The sequence below is a fragment of the Pelodiscus sinensis genome, chromosome 1, assembly GCF_052426305.1.
Source record: "Pelodiscus sinensis isolate ZL-2025 chromosome 1, ASM5242630v1, whole genome shotgun sequence".
Classification (NCBI taxonomy): Eukaryota; Metazoa; Chordata; order Testudines; family Trionychidae; genus Pelodiscus; species Pelodiscus sinensis.
This window is the reverse complement of record NC_143052.1, coordinates 316,887,241-316,906,639: the sequence shown is the minus strand read 5'-3', so window position 1 is coordinate 316,906,639 and position 19,399 is coordinate 316,887,241. Positions and strand designations below refer to the sequence as shown.

Sequence of the window (19,399 nt, the reverse complement as noted above, 5' to 3'; positions counted from 1 at the left end):
CTTTCCCACACCTCTTTGATGTGCTAGCTTAATTGCCTTCTACTTGTCTTTGGACATGTGCTTCTATGGCTTTAAATCAGGGGTAGGCACTCCAAGAATTTGGAAAGTGGTCTGGGATGGAGGTTGGGCAGAAGAGAGCCTAGAGGAGGGGGTGCAGAATCTGTCCTGGGGAAGGGGAGCAGGAGAGGGTGCACAGGTTTGGATTGTAACCCAGGGGGGGTTATTGCCTTAGGCAGAAGATTAGGGTGCAGTTTCTGGGAGGGGGTATGACTGCAAGAGCAGGGTGCAAAGGGTTTGGGTTGTGACCTGGGTAGGGATACAGGAGGAGGTGCAGTGGTTTGGATTGTGACCTAGGGCAGGGTCTGTGACCTGGAACGGGTTTGGGGTGCAACTCTGGAAGGAGTTATGGGTGTAGGAGTGAGGGTGCAGAGGTGTTGGAGAGGGACAGAGGGTTGGGGGAAGGGAGGGATGGGGTGCCAGGTGCAGGATCTGGCCAGCAGCCTAGTGGGACTCTTGGGCAGGCTTCTTGCCTGCTGCTTGTGCTCAAAGTGACTGCTACAGGGGTCATGTGCTCTTTGCACACTGCCTGTGGTGCAAGCACAGCCTAGGCAGCTCCCATTCTGGCATATGGGAGCTGTGAGATTGTACTAGGGGTGGGAGCAATACCCCCAGCATGCTGCACACTGAGAGCATGTGGCCCCTGCAGCCGGTCACTTTGAGTGGGCATGTGAAGGTGCAACAGGAAAAGAGCCTGATTTAGGTTCCTGCTAGGCTCTGGGATGTCGGTGAGCCGGATCTAGCCTGTGGGCTGCATTTTGCCTGCCCCTGGTTTAGAGGCACACAATAGGTGGGGTAAAGTACAAGCTCATGTGTGGACATGTGTATGGTCTCGAGTGTAGTTGTGGCCTTAATAATTTTTCTTAGACTTTGCTCAATTCTTCCCGGTCTTTTTGGGACTAAGGTACATAGACCCGAGAACAGTATTTTAGTTAGTCTTAGCAATAATGAATGCCATTGCTTCCTTTGTGTGTGTGTGACATGAATTTTCTGCCTCTGCGGTACTAAATTGCATTGTCATTTGTACCATCATGTTTTATTGTAAATGTAATTTAATTTGCCACTTCAGATTTCTTTTGGGAGAACTTTTTTTTCCTGAGCATTGCTGTTCTAATTAGCTCCTCATGTTTCCAGTTGTTTTCTGTGTATCTGTTGGATTGCATTTTTCCAGCAGTTTGACTCTCCAGTTCTGTGTGTACATTAAAAAAAATAAGCAGGAGATTCTTCTAAATACATTATACATGATCAATATTTAAATACAGACCCCCTGCTTCTAATTTAGCAGAATAGTTTTCAGTTTCAGATTAATTTTTTATTATTTTTAATCCCATGCTTTAGCTCCCTTGGCCTTGCAGTTGCACCTCGGGTAAGATTTCTTCAAAAAGCCCAGAAACAATTGTCTGTGAATGAGTCATTGGATGGAAAAAGCCACTTAAGTGGGACAGAGCAGTGTGAAGATAAAAGTTCCTTAGTAAGTGATGAAGAGGTGGAGGAAAGCAGAACTGATTTTAATGAAAAGTTGTCTACTCTTCAAAGAATCAAAGGAGAGGCAAAAAAAGAAACAGAGGAAGATCTCCTCAGTAAAGTGATTGGCAAAGAGGGCATTAAGTCAGAGGAACTCTATGAAGAGGAAGAAGTTTCTTCAATAAATAAGATTCCAAAGGCAGACTCCATTAATTTCTTTGAGGAGGAGGAGGACGACGACGACGACTTTAGAGAGCTTGATTTGCTGACTGTGAAACGACAGGACGTTTTTGGTTTGGAAGCTAAAGATCATGCAGTATCGGTAAGTGTGTTTGTGTGAACCTCATGAATGCCATTCTAAGGTAATGCAACATGCATAAGAGTATAGAGGAAGGGGAAAAACTCTGACCCTGCACAATGCTAATGTGTTATCAAATGAGTTGCCGCTGTGTGTCAGGACGGAATTGGCCCTAATTGAAGTTACATGACCTATATTACTGTTTCTATATATTTATATTAAGTGCGTGTGTGTTTGTATGTATGTAAAAGAACAAACAGTATTCCACCTGATGGGTGGCCTACATTATATTATTCATAACCGAGATACCTGAGAAATTTGACAGTAAGTCTTTACACTTACCAGTTCTCTTGGAATGTAGCTGCAGACAGCCATAACCTTAACTAAATGGATAAGGTTTTACAATTCATGAAGCTGGGAACCTCATTGTAATTCATTATGCACCACTTCCTAATACAAATCACTACAGATGTTCTTTACAATAATGTATCTTTCACACCATGAATTTTACTTTTAATGAGACCTTTGCTGTTGGGAGTTAAGCCAGTAGCTAAGAGAATGCTTCTTGTAAATCAGTTACAAAGGTTTATGACCAGTATTCATATAGATCTTTCATTCCTGTGGCAAGAGTATGTGGCTTTACACCTCAGTATCCCTCTTTGCTTGATATTCTGACACGTATAGCATTTTTCAAATATTCTTCTATTAAATACAGTTGTGATATTTATGAAAAGTGTGGCGCTGCCCCTTTAAAGTACCCCCCCCCCCCCCCCCCCCCCCGGCTTCTATCTGATAGAGGCAGCAGGGGGAGAGGAGAAATCAACTAGTGACTGTCTGTCCAATAAGCTTTTGCCTTTAACTTTTTGAGGTGGTTTCTCAACCTTTTTTATAAAGTACCCCTTCTCCCCCCCCCTGAAAAAAAGTACCCCCAGTACCTACAGTTTTCAGACACGCACACATTTGTTTAAACAACTTAATCGTAGCTGGGCGGGCAATGACATTTTTGGGTATAAAAAGTACAAAAATAGTAAAACGCTCTAAAACTTAAATTCAGTTTTCTCCAAATTCAGTTGTGTTGACGTACCCCCCAGACTTTTCGGAGTACCCCTAAGGGTACTCGTACCACTGGCTGAGAAACACTGGACTAGTCAACTAGTTCTTAACATCCTTATTACAGGCAGTGTTATATGATACCTGAGAATATGCCTTATGGCTTGCTCTTCTAGCATTTGTTGTTAAATTCTGAGTTTTATGTTTGTTGAATAGCTCTTTTTAATTAATTTAGATTGAAGTTTATAGTTTAAAATTTTGTCTTCTATGAAGAGAACTCGTGTAAAAATCTTTCCTTGATTGGCCCATGAGTGTTGTACGTAGGTAACATAAATAACTGGAAGGTGAGAGAGGGGAAAAATGGGCAGAAAATGCCTCTTAAGGAATGATTGTTGGATCCTAAGATAGCAATTCATTTATAACACATCCTGCCTTTGGTAACTCAGATTTTGCATATGGGCTGTGAAGGGAGTACTACCTGGTTGTTGATAAAAGGTAATGTATTGATGGGGGAAGAATTGCTAAAGTGTGTGTAAAATGAAAGCCAAGTTTAATTTAGGTTGTAGAGGACTTTTTTTTACCTTTTCTATAGGAATACCAGTTCCCTATTCCATACAGATAGGGAACCTATTTAATCTTGCTATGTTTAGAATTTTATTTTTTTAACAGGTTTGCTTCTTAAAAGATGATATGCAAAGTAGGGATAGTAAATATGTGTTAATTGAATAGTCAATTAACCTCATTAATTCTTATCAGTTACTCAACTATCCTATTGTCCCAAGGGTGGGGCTGGCATCCTGTGCAATCCAGCCACACTCCCAAGGAGCCCCGGACACTCCACGCTGCTGTCTCTGTTTGAGAGGTCTGTGAGGGAGGCCAGTTTAAAAACCAGCTTCCCCTATGGATCATATATAGAGGCAGCAGCACAGGGTGGCAGCAGCCCCTGTATGTGTGTGTCGGGGGGTGTGATCTGAGTGCCCAGGCCTGACGCAAGACAAAACTGAGCCGGGCTGCCTGCCCACGTGACTCCTAATGCACTTCAAATGCAGAGCCACAGTGGGGGTAGGTCCCAGACCCAGCGTGAGCCAAGACTGAGCCACGCTGCTGGCCAGCCTGCTAAAAAATTTGCAAAAGGAATGTTTTTCACGGTATTTTACCTCCACAGTTTGGGGGGTGGGGGAAATCTGAAGTAGTTGTGTTAGGCCATGTATTCACTTCCTGGTGACAGTCAGTCTTCTGGAGTTTGAATTTCAGGGTGCTCCATCGATGCTGGAACTTCTGTTCCTTTTAAGCCAGCTCCCCACAGCACTGGCTCCTGCTCCCCCCCTTTGCTGCCTCTGATAGTGGCAGCAAAGGAGGGGGAAAGTGACTAGTTGAGTCTCTACTCAACGATCAGATAAGCTTATGCTTATCGGATAGCTGACTAGTCCCTTACATCCCTACTCCAAGTAGCTCATCTCATAGTCAAGTGCTGGTGAAAATGATATACTTGAGCATGACCATAGCTGGTAGATTATGAAGTTGAGTTAAAAAAAAAAAAGTGATGTTTGCTTCATTTTGTTAAATCTCTTCAAAACTTATTTTACTATAAGATATGCAAAAAATTGAATGTAATGGCTATACTGGGACAGACTAATGGTACATGTAGTCCAGTATCCTGGCTCCCAATAATGGATGGTGCCAGATGCTTCAGAGGGAGTGAACAAAACAGGGCTGTTTATAGAGTGATCCATTTTCTCTTGTCCAGTCTCCGCTTTCAGCCATCCGAGTTTAACTGGGTACATCCTGATAGCCTTTTCTTGCTCCTTATGTGCTTTATTCCCCTTTCCCCATATACAACTGTTTTGAAAGGAATACAATATTTGTATGAAGGGTCTCTGGAATTCACAAATGAGCTTTGCTTCAGTGGTTTCATTGATAATGTTTATTTTAATATAAGCAAATTTCTTGGTATAAATTACACAGCAACTACAAACATATTTTTAAATACAGTAAAAGCTTTGTTTTCCGGCACTCATGAGGAATGGGGGTTGACAGTTAACTGAATGAGTCTGATAAACAAAGCTTATTGCTCTGCGCCCCTCTTCCCCTCCTCCCCTTACTGACAGCTCAAGCTCCCGGTTGCTTGAGGCAGGCTGAGGGGGAAGGAGATGCCTGATGATGATGTCATCCGGCAGCGTTGGCTGTCAGAAGCACCATAATGGCCAATTGGATGGGCGGGAGTGAGGTGAGAGGGCCTGAACACATGGCGGTATTATGGCTAAGGACAATGCCAGTTGACAGAGTGCTGGATAACAAAGCTTTCACTTTATTATAAGGTTGTTCATTGTCATTGTTTAAAATTGGGATTTGAAAGTGTAACCATGTATATGATTAATCAATCATATTAACAAAGTGTAACCATGTATATGATTAATCCTCCCTCCAGCCTCTGTGTGTATGGCTGAAATTTTCAGCAGTTAACCAGTTACTTAAACACATTTTAACATAGCTAGTTTAAAATAGGTTGCTGCTGACTAGAGATTATGCCACTTTAGCCTTTCACTGTTAGAATCATCTAAAGCTCAGAATTTTCCTATACGTATGGACCAAGTATAGAATCTTAGAATCCCACATTGGATATTTGAGAAAACTTTGTGAAAACAAGTTGATGCAATCAAAAGTCTTAGTGCTCCAATTCCTGTGCAATTCTGACAGTTCATCAAACTAAAATTCCTATCATGCAATATGAGAAATTTTATAGTCTGTGTTTCAACAATACTTGTAACTCAAATGTAACTTGTCAAAGTTCTAGATTTTTTCTTTAGTTTAAATACAAATACAAACTAAGATTTTTCAAATCAGTTCATTAAAAATAATATACATGCTTCCAAAATCCCTTGAGTTCTGCTGTTAAAGTAACTTCATATTTATCCAGAAAGCAAACAAAGCAAAGCATGTGATACATTGTTGTAATCATCACTTAATATATAATTTTAATATCTATGAAATGGATAAATAAAACAGCAAACCAAAGATGCATTATGTTTGAATCCTTCCATACAATTTCTATGGTACACATTTCTAGATTAAAGAACAAAGTAAGCCATCAGTAAGAGACTTTCTTCGACTGAAAAATATAGGGAATAATTAAATTAAAATGTTGAGCCTTAGACTGACAATTTTCAATGATGATCTACTTTAAAGAGCATACTGCTATATACTCCCATTCAGTACTAAGTGTGCAGTTAGATAATGTACTTGATGCCTCTGCTTTAACAGATATACATACAGTAAACTTCCGATAATCCGGCACCTTTAGGACCCAGGAGGTGCCGGATTATCAGATATGCCGGACTATCAGAAGGGGGGGCTATGAGGGGTCTGGAGTGAGTTGGGAGGGGATGCCACCCCAGACCCCTCATAGCCCCCCCCCCTTTATGATAGTCCGGCTCTGCCCCAGGCGTCCCTGATTCAGCTGCTGCTGGTCAGTTTCAGCAGCAGCTGAATCGGGGATGCCTGCAATAGAGCAGCTGGGGTGCTGCCGGGTTGGTCCCGCAGCACTGAGGGGCGGCGCTACGAGACCAACCCCGCAGCACCCTAGCTGCTCTGCCCCAGGCGTCCGGATTCAGCCTGCTGGTGAAACTGACGCTGCTGGTCAGTTTCAGCAGCGGCTGAATCCTGACGCCTGGGGCAAAGCAGCTGGGGTGCTGCCAGGTTGGTCCCGCAGCGCCGCCCGCCCCTAGGCACTGCGGGACCAACCCGGCAGCACCCCAGATGCTCTGCCCCAGGGGTCCCCAAGTCAGCCGCTGCTGAAACAGATCAGCGGCTGACTTGGGGACCCCTGTGGCAGAGCAGCTGGGGTGCTGCCGGGTTGGTCCCGCAGCGCCGTCCTTTGGCGCTGCGGGACCAACCCGGCAGCACTCCAGCTGCTCTGCCCCAGGCGTCCCCAAGAGCAGCTGGGGTGCTGCCGGGTTGGTCCCGCAGCCCCGAGGGGCAGCGCTACGAGACCAACCCGGCAGCACCCCAGCTGCTCTGCTCCCGGCTTCCCCGATTCAGCTGCTGGTCAGTTTCAGCAGCAGCTGAATGAGGGAAGCCTGTCCGGCTGCCCCAGCACTTCCGGGTTCCTGATGGTGCCGGACCATCAGGAGTCCCGGAGCATTGGATGCCGGACTAATGGAGTTTTACTGTACTTGGAAGTATTTCAGTGGAAAACAGTTTCAATCAAACAATTAAAATCTTACAGTTAAGAAATGGTATGGTTTAATTGTTAAGCTTACAATGTTTCATATGCACATTTAGAGATTACATTGAGTGCATGCCTATAACCGCTCCTATATCCCTCCTCCAGGTTTGAATCCTCTCCTGATCTAAATCAAATCCACTCTGCATCTGACTTAGACTGTTAGTTTAGTTGATTTACAACTAGTGATTTGTAAGTAGCAGAAGTACCTGAACGCTTCAGTAGGAAATAACTAAACTCTATTTCAAGGACAGATAGAAAAGAGCAGAGACACTTAACATGGATACACATGATTGAAGCAATACTTGGCTTCTTTTAGGAAGCTGTTGATGGAAGAATATAACAGCTTTTCTCATTCCCATAATTATCTCATGTACAGTACTGAATAAAGTGGATGCTTGTTAAAATTTTGTTTTCACTAGCATTTTTTAGCTGTGAAAAAAGAATTGTAACTGGTCCAAGTCAAAACACCGATTTTGCAGTGCAAGCTTTCCATCAGGTCTATGGCAGGAGAGTTGAATATGGCATAGAATGAGGGTAGGCATATTTTTGCCCCATTGTAACAAAATTTTCTATTGGTGGAGAAAAAATGTGTTCGTTTCACAAATTTTGAGACAAGTATTATTTTAGTAATCAATCTTTTAACAATAGAGCCAGTATTATGACTTTATTATTAGTCTGTACTATCAGGAAATATTCTGTTTATGAATCAGCAATGCAGGGGAACATTTTTTGTGTGCAGTTACAAATGCTAACATCATTAGCACCTTTCTTTGACGCAAAAGGTGATAGGAGAAAGCTGTTAATCCTAAACGGCTCTTTATGGCTTTCTTAAACCTGATGGATTTAGTCATGGTTTGTGTAGAGGTAAAATTAAAACTAAAATATAGTAACTTGCTGAAATACCTGCAAATTTAGTGGCTAGTTATTTAACTGGTTTCCATTATATCCCCAGAGTTTGGAGTTTGTTGGCTTGCACTTTCAGAATACTTGCATAAGTGCTCGATATGCCCGTGCAAGTGTATTATTTTCAGGAAGTTCTGTGCTAATTTGATCTCATCTTGGAATTATGGACCTCTGTTTAGGATGAATTGCTTTGGCCTTCTTCTGAGACCTGACAACACTTGCTTAATATGGTACTAGGTAAAGATAGAGTGCAACCTTGTAATAGTGTCATGGAAGTTTACTAGCCCAAGTAAGAGAATAAATATTATTTTGCAAGACTGGTATAGAATTAGTATATCCTGAATGTCCTGCTTTTATGTTTTTAAGTTTGGATGTTAATTGATCTTCTAATTGAATAGTGTGTGAAGGAGTGTTCCCAGAAAGCGGTTATAATTTATTACTTCCTCTTCATCACACTTCCTTTCACTTCGTTGCATGCAGTTTTTTTGCCCTTCAGGTGCTGCTAAAATAATAACCCAAGTTTTCTGAGTGATGTCTCCATGGGTGCTCCACTGTTGGTATTAGGCTTTTCCCGGCATCACAGATGGGAGACTTTTAGAGCAGTATCCAGTTGGGCTGCGCATGTGTGAGCAGTATGCGATATGCCTGCCTTTGAAGTTAGTACGCACAGCCTGACTCCCCCCAGTTCTTTCTTTGCTGCCCTCGGCTAAGGACAGAGTTCTAACCCTCTCCTCCTCAGCGCACATCAGGGGGGGGGGGGGGGGGGAAAAGGATAAAACAGTTAAAATTAAAAAAAAAAAAAGCTACCAGTTTCTTTCCTTCAGCTTGTTTATAGTTTAGTCAAAATAACTAACAGTCCCAATTGCAAGCCACATAGTCCACCACCGGTAGAGATGCCGGGCTCTCCTAACTTCAAAAGATGTGAAAAATGCTGGGACTCTATGCCAGCCTTTGATGGTCACAGCGAATGCATACGCTGTTCGGGAGAGGTGCGTGTTTCACAAAAATGCGTCCATTGTCGCAGTCTGACAGTGAGAGCTCGCAGAGATAGAGAGGTCAGAATAACCTCTCAAGTCCTTCACTGCAGAAAGTGCAGTAAAAAATGAAGCCCTCACCAGCCCAGTCCCTCCCCTCACGAATGCGTAAGGGAGATGAGCCTGGCACCTTGGGCATTGGAAAATCTCGAGCCTCCTCACCAATAGGTTCAAAAACATGCTGTAAACAGGCTGTGAAACCAGCTCCCCTGCCATCAAAAAGGTTACCTACCAAGGGCCCCAAATCAACAGAGGCACTATTGGTACCTGTGTCACTTCCAGCACTGGTGAAATTCCCAGCGCAGTGTGAGCTGCTGATGCAGGTTTCACCTCTGCCACCCAGAAATGACATGGCTAGCTCCAACTGCCCTTCCATGCTTCAGACTAACCCCATATCTTCCCGGGTCTCAACAAAACTGATACCTCCACTGCCGGCACCAGCAGACTCGGCACCAAGGCATAAATAATCAAGCTGCTGTCATTCCCCAACATGCAAAGCACATGCTCCACCAATAAATGACAGGAGAACGAGAACCAGATCCCTGGCCAAGTCCTCGGCATAGCACTATTCTCACTCCCCATTATCAATAAGAGGCTCTCCGCCCTCACCACACTCTCACCTACTCTCACAGCTCAGTGCCTACCAGGGGGATACAAGGAGTGTGTTCTCCTCACAACACTTGACCCCAGACAGCACATGCATCATACGAGGCATACAGGCATTATCAATACTCCCCCGTGGCACCCCGAGTGGCAGTACTATTCTCAGCATAATAGCTGATGATCCCCCTATTGCTATTGGGCACTACAACGCAGCTCCACTGCCCCTTCTACACCAGCACATAGATTATTACTGTCTATACACTTTGATCCATTGCACTTTCCATTGGAGGGCATAGATCTTGAGGATGGGCGAATCATCCTTGATCTTCCCTTCCAACAATTTGACACGCCATCAAATGATAACTCGTGTTCTGCACCTGATGAAGTAGTTATCCCAGATGGTCCATCACCTAGTGATGACCTAAAACAATTTTATGAGTTATTCAAAAGGGTGACCATCAGTCAGGAGGTTGTATTATCAGAGGTGCAGGAAAAACGCCACAAGCTTTTAAAGAACTTTCAGCCCTCTACAAAATCCAATATTGTGCTGCTTCTAGATGAGGCAATACTTGAAGCAGCCGATGAAGTATGGCAAACACCAGCCATGACTCCCCCGCCCAACTAAAGGGCTGATAGAAAATGCTTCGTCCCATCAAAAGGCGTGGACTTTTTATACTTACACCTTCAACCCAATTCTTTAGTGGTTGATGCTGCAAACCAAGGTCTAAAAATTCTCAGTACAAAACATATACACAAGACAAAGACCACAAATGCCTGGATGTGTTTGGGAGAAAAATATACTCCTCCAACCTTCAATTTTGCATCGCTAACTACACAACCCTACTCGCTTATCACTATTTCAACAACAATGAAAACTAACAGAATTCATGCAACATCTCCCAGATAATAGGAGACCCATCCTCAAAGCCATCATTAAAGAGGGGTATGTTATATCCCGTACATCTCTACAGATGGCCCTTTACACGGCAGACACTGCAGCAAGAGCTGTGTCCTTCTCTGAAAGTCCTTACCTCCTTACAGTGGTGGACCCAGGCACAGAAACTCTGCAGGGGGTGCCCTTCCACTGAGATCAACCATCCAAACAAATCTCTACAGGCGCTTCACTTCTAGGTTGTGGTGCATACTTCCAACAATAATATGCACAAGGGAAGTGGTCCAAAGATAAGTCCAGGCTCCACATCAACTTGCTTGAGCTTTGAGTGGTTCACAAGACATGCAAGTACTTCCTTCCACATATTCAGGGATCTTTGGTGCATATCCTCACTGACAATACGACCACCATGTTTTACATCAACCACCAAATGGGTGCTGGATCCCCTTTGCTATGTGTAGAGGCGATTTGTCTCCAGAATTGGTGTATTCGCCACAACATAACCATCATGGTGGCATACCTACCGGGAGACAAGAATACCATGGCTGATATCCTCAGCTGCCACTTTCTCACAGAGCAGGAATGGGAACTGCACAGTTAGATCACCAACTATCTATTCCAATGCTGGGGTCGACCGCAGATAGACCTCTTTGCAACAAGCCAAAATTCCAAATGTCCCCAATACTGTTTGAGAGTGGGCATAGGATACAACTCTTTGGGAGACTCAATGTTCTTCCCATGGAATCCTCACCTGTTATAAGCCTTCTCTCCTATCCCTCTCATCCCCAGAGTTCTCTGGAAGATACAGTCAGAGGTGGCCCGTGTAATTCTAATAGCCCCATCTTGACCTCAACATAAAGGGTTTTCGTGTCTTTATCAACTGTCTCTATGTCGTCTCTGCCCATTTGCATCCCTCCCGGACCTCCTCACCCAGAACAAGGGAGGGATACTTCATCCCCAGCCACAAACACTGTACCTGACAGCATGGTGTATCTATCTGGTTCTCGGAAGCGGAGCAACAGTGCTAGCAACAAGAGAGAACAGTGCTACTGTATAGCAGGAGATAAACGACATGTAATACTTACGTGTACAAATGGCAACGGTTTACACAGTGGTGCACCCAGATTCGAGTCCAGCCATCTATGGCTCCACTCCATTTTATACTGGAATACATCATGCACCTGAAATAACAAAGTTGATCTCTTTCGTCACTCTGAGTTCACCTGGCTGCAATCATGACCTTTCACCCCCAATAGATGGGTTCTCCATATTTGTCCACCATTGTCACTGCACAGAGTGAGTAACTTCTCTTTTTTATAATTTCATACACAGCAAGTGACTCTTATGTAGGGTTATGCCAGAAAGTGTCTTATGAAGATTGTCTGATAAATGGATATTGTTCCAATTTATTTATCATGCAAGCAAGTTTGCTAGATTTTCTCCTTATACAGAGGACCAAGTCTCTGCCCTGAGGGACTTGAAAGCTATTACTTACACATGACATAAAGAAGCAGAGAAGGGGCTGAAATGAAAACTCCTGAGTGAAACCAATAATTTATTGTGGTAACTCAGCGAGGGTCAATTCAAAACATTTCTATTAATGGAATAAATGTCTTAACTAGCTTCAGGAAATACATTTTAAGGGGATGCTTGATTAAGGATAGGTGAGTGGGCTAGCAGACCAGGTCAGGAAGGGAGCTTCAAGAATAGGGTATCTTGGAAGAAAGCCTGCCGTAGAGAGAATTTAGAGAAGTGGATGAATGAGATACTGAAACTCATCACCTTGGTGGTGTGGAGAGAGTGGCAGAACAAGGTGAAACCAAGTGAGACCAAGGCAGTTGAGTTAACTGTGTATAGAAAAGAATATCCAGTTAATGAGACATGTTCTCCTCCTGACAGTTGGTGAGCCCAGGTACTGATGTCAGAAGATTTCTATCTCCTTTAATGTTATATCCTATGTCACACCAATTGATAGCGACTCTCGCAAGATCTTTTGTGCCAATTGAAAATTTGTTACAGTTCCTTGTTCAGTATCCAAGTCTGAATGCTGAAATAATTAGTTACTAGCCAGCTTGATGAAGAATAATTGCTTGATTGGCCAGGCTAATAATTCTCTTTTCTCCCATAGTTGTGTTGCTGTGCACCTCCTGGTCACAGGATTAACTGAAATGATTCTACTATTTTAAGTTTGTTTTATGGTCCTCTCATACCAAAGTAGATTGATTAGTCATAAATTTTAGATGAGATGGGACCATAAGATCATCTGGTTTGGATTTTTTGAACAACATAAGCTAAAGCATTTCACACAGTTAACCTTTATTGGACACAGTAACTATTTAAGTAAAGCATATGTTTCAGAGATGCATCCAGTCTTGATATGAAGATATTAAGAAATAGAGAATTCACAACTTCCCTTGGTATTTTGTTCCAATCACCGTAGTCCTGCACTAGATGGGGGGAAGACGAGGGAACTAATGAAAGGGCGGGAAGACAGGAAAATTAAGAGTGGGTAGCAGGGGTGGAGGAAAAGGACAGGAACACAAAATAAGAACTGTTAAGAGAGGTGTTATTAAATACTCAGGATAAAGTAAACATTCAAGAGAAGAAACAGTATTTGGATTATTAAAGACTTCAATTCATTACTATATGTTAAGATCAAATGTATGAAGTTATTCTTTGGCAGATGTTCCGCAGCTCTTTAAGTATGGGGGAAAGGGTGTGGGAGTTGATGGTTGAATATTTTGACTGATGGAACTTAAGTTAATTACAATACATACACCAACAGGCATCTGCAATTTGACTCAACAATGGAAGCCTTTTTAAAAAGTTACATACCACATCAGCTGGTAATTTTTTCTCTTGGGTTTACGCAAATTCAAGTGAAATGTTATATTTAAACTTTCCAGCATTGTTATTGCAGAGCTATTAAAAAAGACTGTCAGCGTTAAAAATGTAGAAAGCATAAATGACTAATTTCTGTAACTTTTTTCAAGAAAGACATTTTTGCATATGAGTAAATTATTTAGGGGAATCATGGAAACAGATGATAAAAGCTTGTCAATTCTGCATTAGAGCTAGGCTCCTTTTATGATGTACAAAGTAGCATCTTCATACTTAATATTTTGGGTACTTGTTCTTTTGCAGACAAGTAAATTGTTGGTCACCAAAATGAATCAATCTTGTAAACAACTTGGACATTTTTTATATTATAGCTAGTCTTATTTTATGAGAAGCATCTTCATACTTAATTCTATCATTTTAATACTTGTTAAAGAGCTTTTATGCCACAAGTACCTTTTTTGATTGCAGAACAGTGATTAGGAGTTGAAAGAAAGCAAAGCCACTAGTGAGTTATTTACAAGATATGGAGAGAGGAGATTAAGAAATAAATCAGAGGTGAGAGAGAAGTGTTTAACTTAGATGGTGAAGAAACAATTGAAATTTGTAGCTTGAGAATGCTGGTAAGAAGTTTGATTTGAAAAATGAAACCAGTCTTGATAGTTTCAAATTACTATCAAATTGATAGTATTGGGAGAATGGTGTCAAATTGGGAGAATGGTGTCAGCTGATGGTCAGGGCAGTGTGTATGTGCTATACACCCGAGACTTCAACTGCTGGGACCGGGGTCCCTTGCAGCGGGCAACCTGGAGGAGGTTGACGGGCGCCCAATAAGTTTACAGGGAGAGCTTATAACACCTTAGATTTCAGCTGCTAGAATTTGTAATTCCTTCGCAGCGGGCAGCCTTAGGGAAAGACTGAAAGGTGCCCCAGTGGATCTGCCACCTGGGAGTGACACAAATCCAAACGCCCAACCTCTCCCTATATCTGTCCCTTAAGACCGGCTGAAGTTCTTTTAAATTGTGCCTGGTTCTGTTACAGCAACTGAAAGAGTCAGGTTAAAGCTTAAACAGTTACAGGTTTATTGAGGAAGCTTATAAATCATATGGTTGCAATGGCTATTGTTCTATTTCTTAACTGCTGGCAAATATATGTGTGTGTGTGTGTGTGTGTGTGTGTGTGTATAAATATATATAAAATCTTAAAAAAATGGTTACGAAGAAAATAAAGATAGAAAATAGAGAATAATGGTACCAAATGACAGCGTAATCTTTAAAGAGCTATATTCTATGCATGCACTAAAACAAAAGGACACATACGGGTACAATTTTTACCCCCTTCTGCATCGCTCGGTTCTAGCGTGTCAGGCCAGGATCGGTCCCTCAATTCCTTGGAAAGAGGAAAATACGAGGTGGGCGTCCCTGTGGAACCTCGGGAGGTCAAAACACCTAACCCGACCAGCAGGTAGAGGGTAGATTGACACTCAAAAGTGAGTGCGCTGCTGTACCCACCTTTATACCCATTGGGTCGCGTATTTCCCTTTCTTATCTGTGATGCCAAATGGTGCTGGTCTGTCTTTTGTGACACCAGTTCTTACAAGGGAGTTGTGAACTTAATTTACACTTGTAAGAGAGAGTTGAGAGGATTAAATTGGAAGTACTGGGCATTCTTTTCTGAGTGGGGGATTCCTCTCCCAGGGACGGCTGTGTGTGTTCGTATCAACATGGGTGCCAGCCGGGCACTTCTTGCAGCCTCGAGCTCAGCTTATTGCCTTAATCGTTACTCAGTCAGAGAAAAACTTGCATATCCTGATCTCGCATCAAAGCAGATCAAAGCTTAATGGCTATGCTGATTTTCCTTATTGTTCCTTCTCTGCCCTGTATACAGACATCTTAGAGGGCAAGCAAGATTGATGTGACAAGGGGGAATCTGTCTGGCTACAAATGGATAAGAAGGCATGTGCTATATGAGGAATGCTTGGTCTTTTGGTCATGAAGGAAGCTATTGATGTAGGCAAGAAGTGTTTATTTCAGTATTTTTATTTAAAAACAACTACTTCCTGCAAAATGATTGAGGCTTGTTGAGTTTGCGATACTCACCATTCTCATGAATCTAACTGGTTGGGCCATGTGTGTGTAATTTACGATTTGACTGATACTTCAAAGTTATTCTAAAGTTATCCTGAAATTGTGGCCTGTGTATGTGTATCCATTGAGGACAGCATAGGTAACATGTACAGTCAGGCAGAGGATAGAATACTTCAGGTTAATGATGGTGCTTTTACCGCATACAAGTTAGGTTAAAGAATGACTGTCTCCTTAAGGGAAAGCAATTTCCCCTGTGCTCTGAGGAGTGGTATATATTTTTTTAAAGCAGTGCATTTACCAAAAAACAGAATAAAGAAAAGCTGGGTACAGGAGGTGGACATATAAACTAGGGGATTTTCTATAAAGGAATAGGAAGCATTGGCCAGGTAAGATCAGGGAACGTATGAGTGAGATGGAGGGGGGCACGTGCGGGCAAGGAAAGGAGACTCCGTCAAGGAGAAGCTACCCAGAATGTAACAACCAGCATGAAGGAAGGAAAAAATCTTATGTAACCCAGATGGTGATCCAAATATTCTCAAAAGAAGGGTGTATGTGGTGTGCATGTGTATAAACTAGAATGTCCGGACAAAAGGGACTTGTTGGGGGGGAGACTGGAATTGGGAATCTTTAAGGGTCCGAGTGGGAATAAGGTAGGTGTCCTGTGAGGGGAAAAATGTATGTGATTATATAATTAGAGACTGTCTCATAATGCATATGTACAAGGGCACTGAATTAAGGTTGCACAGGCAAGCTCTATTCTGACATTTCTTAACTTCTGTGTTTGATCTTGTAATCTAAAATGAGACTTAGTGATATGGTTTCCTGGTGGTAATCAAGAATTGAATGTTCCCCAAACTGTCTTCAGTTAAGTGCATCAAAAGAGTGACCGTAGAAAATTGATAAATCACATTAGTGACTCATATAGAATATTAAAAAGCAAGTAAGTACACTTTCTTGTTCTTGTTAGACATTCAGATAAAAATGCAAGTAATAGAGTAAGAATATTAATATTGTGAGAAATTATTTTAATTAAAGCAGTTTGTCCTATAATAGGGGAAGATTTTTAGGGTGCTACAAATAATTCATTCAGGTAGCATGGTAGGTGGATTCTGACTACATCATTATTGGTTCTACCAAAATTTTGAAAGATTTATCTTTCCTGAGACAAGTCTATGGAATATGTCAAGTTCTCTTGCTAGGACTGCGTTTAGAGGGCTGAGAGTGTTTGTTCACATTTGTTAGGGTTGCCATAGAAACCTGTAAAAGGCAAGAATAAAGATGTAACTAATACCTTCCATTAAGGTGCTTATCTATTTATTAAAATTGAGTAATTATCCATACATTTGTCTATAATTATGAATACTGCTAAATTGCTTTTCTAATGCATAAACAGCAAAAGCACAGTTTCCTCCTGACCTTTTGAAATACTTAGCAAGTAAATGTTTTTGCTGCGCTTCTACTTTTTTATAATCCTAATGTTTTTTACTTAACATTTAGCTAGATAAAATATAGTACTGGATTAATTCAGTATTTGAAACATACAGTCTGTGCTCACTTTCAGCATGTTGGTTTGTGGAAGGCAGAACTTCGGGGTATTTGAGGTGGTAGGAGTGGGACAGACTTTGTCGTCCTCAGACAGAGCAGAATGTATACTCCTGGGGGAATTCTGCACCTCTCTATAATGCTGAATTTTGCAGAAATTAACATGCACATAGAATTTCCCCCTCACAGAGAGGCTACAGTGATAGTACGGGTCACTGGACTGGGCAGAGCCCAGCTTACACCTAGACACTGCTGGGGAGAGGGGGAGGGAGTTAGAGGGTTCCTGGAAGCTGCAGGTCCCAACATGCTCTCAAGGAAGGAGAGAGCAGTATTCAGGAAATTCTATGCACGCCAATCATCAGGCTGTTTCTCCCTTTCGATCCTTGGGCTTTGGGGGAGGAGGTGGGTGAGTGTCTGGGCTGAGAGGGGCTCTAGCTGGCCTCTGGAGTGAAGGGGTATGGCAGCTGGATAAGGGGTGGGGCCCTGTGGCCAGGTTCTGGTGGGGAGGGAATATCAGTATCTGTATGGGAGATGGACCCGTGGATGTATTCTGGGAATGAGGGGGGTTTAGGGTGTATTGGGGGAGAAGGGTCCACTTGGGCTCGGGGGAAGGAGGGTTGTGGGTGTCTGGTTCCCCTACTAGGCTCAGGGATGAGATATAGGGGGCAGAGAAACAGGAATTGGGTGCTTATAGGGTTTTTGTAACTATTCCTGTAGAAATTTTGTGTCTTTGTATTGTTACAGATGTGCTTACTGACAAGTATTTTGAAATAAATTACCAAAATAATTAAAACTAGTGTGATTAAATAGTGTTAGTTTTGATAGCTAAATTTTGCAGAATTTTAATTTTTGGTGCAGAATGCCCCCAGGGAAAATACAGAGCAGGGACTCTCAAACTTCATTGTACCATAGTGATAGAAATGTAGCCGTGTTAGTCTGGTGTAGCTGAAACAAAAAACAGGACTATGTAGCACTTTAAAGACTAACAAAATGGTTTAATAGGTGATGAGCTTTCGTGGGCCAGACCCACTTCCTCAGATCAAATAGTGGAAGAAAACTGTCACAACCATATATACCAAAGGATACAATTAAAAAAATGAACAGATATGAAAAGGACAAATCAAATTTCAGAACAGAAGGGTGATGGTGGGGCGGGGAGGTAAATGTCTGTGAGCTAATGATATTAGAGGTGAAAATTGGGGAAGCTATCTTTGTAATGGGTAAGATAATTAGCATCTTTATTCAAACTTGAGTGTAAAGTGTCAAATTTAAGCATGAATGACAGTTCAGAGGATTCTCTTTCAAGTGAAGTCTTAAAAGGCCTTTGAAACAGGATGCAGGTAATCAAGTCGTTGAGACAATGTCCTTTCTGGTTGAAATGGCAAGAAACTGTTTTTTCTTTGTGATCCTGTCTGATATCTGTTTTGTGGGCATTGATCCTTTGGCGAAGTGTCTGAGACTTTTGTCCAACATACATAGCAGACGGACACTTTCGGCACATGATTGCATAAATTATATTTCTGGATGTGCAGGAATGTGTTCTTGATCTTATATCTCACTTGGTTAGGTCCAATAATGGTATCAGCAGAGTGAATATATGGACAATATATTGTACCATAATATCTTTTGGCAACATAAATTACTACATGACTCCAGAAGGTGAGATTGAAGCCTGAGCCCACTGAAGTCCTGCAGCCCAGGGTAGGGGGGCAACTGCAAAGCCTGGTGTGGCCAAAACTGAAGCCCAATGCTTCAGAAGCCAAAGCTTCAAAGCCAGAGCTCTTGGGCTTGAGCCTTGTGGGGTGGAGGGGCTGTAACATGAGCCCTGCTACACAGGATTCAAACTCAAGGGCTTTGGCCCTGGCTGGTGAGGTGCCGCATCTCATCAAGTCTAATGCCAGTTCTGGAGACCCTATTATAACAAGGCCCAGATCCCACAGTTTGAGAACTATTGCTATAGTGTGAAAATTTGTAAATGGTATTGTACAAGTTTTGGATTCCAGTTAGGGATGTGAAAGGCTAGCTGATTATCCGATAAGTATTTCCTTATCAAATAGTTGACACACTAGTTGCTTCTCCCCCTCCTCCCCCACTGCCTCTATCATAAAGAGATGGGGGGGGGGGAGGGAAGGAAAAGGGGGTGCGTGGAGCCCAGGGTCTGCTCCTTTGAAATGCTGCATGCAGCCTTGGGCTCCGGGCTGCACGCAGCGTTTCAAAGCAACAATGTCACGTGGAGCCTGATGTCAACTGGAGATTCCCACGCTGACCCCAGGCTCCATGTGGCGTTGCTGCTTTGAAATGCTGCGGGGAGCATAGGGCCAGCGGAGGACTACTTGAGTTCCCCTCTGGCTCCGTGCTCCCCACAGTGCTTTCACCTTTGAAGTCAAGTAACAACCCTGTAGCAGC

General features: G+C 42.6%; 1 protein-coding gene across 1 annotated transcript in view; it reads left to right on the top strand.

Annotated features, from left to right (window-relative positions):
• DDX10 (DEAD-box helicase 10) overlaps positions 1 to 19,399 on the top strand; it is a 294,078-nt gene that overhangs the window by 66,313 nt on the left and 208,366 nt on the right. The window contains exon 13 of the mRNA XM_089775640.1: positions 1,396 to 1,843. Coding sequence (XP_089631766.1) covers positions 1,396 to 1,843 — 448 coding nt within the window. The remainder of the gene's footprint in view (positions 1 to 1,395; positions 1,844 to 19,399) is intronic.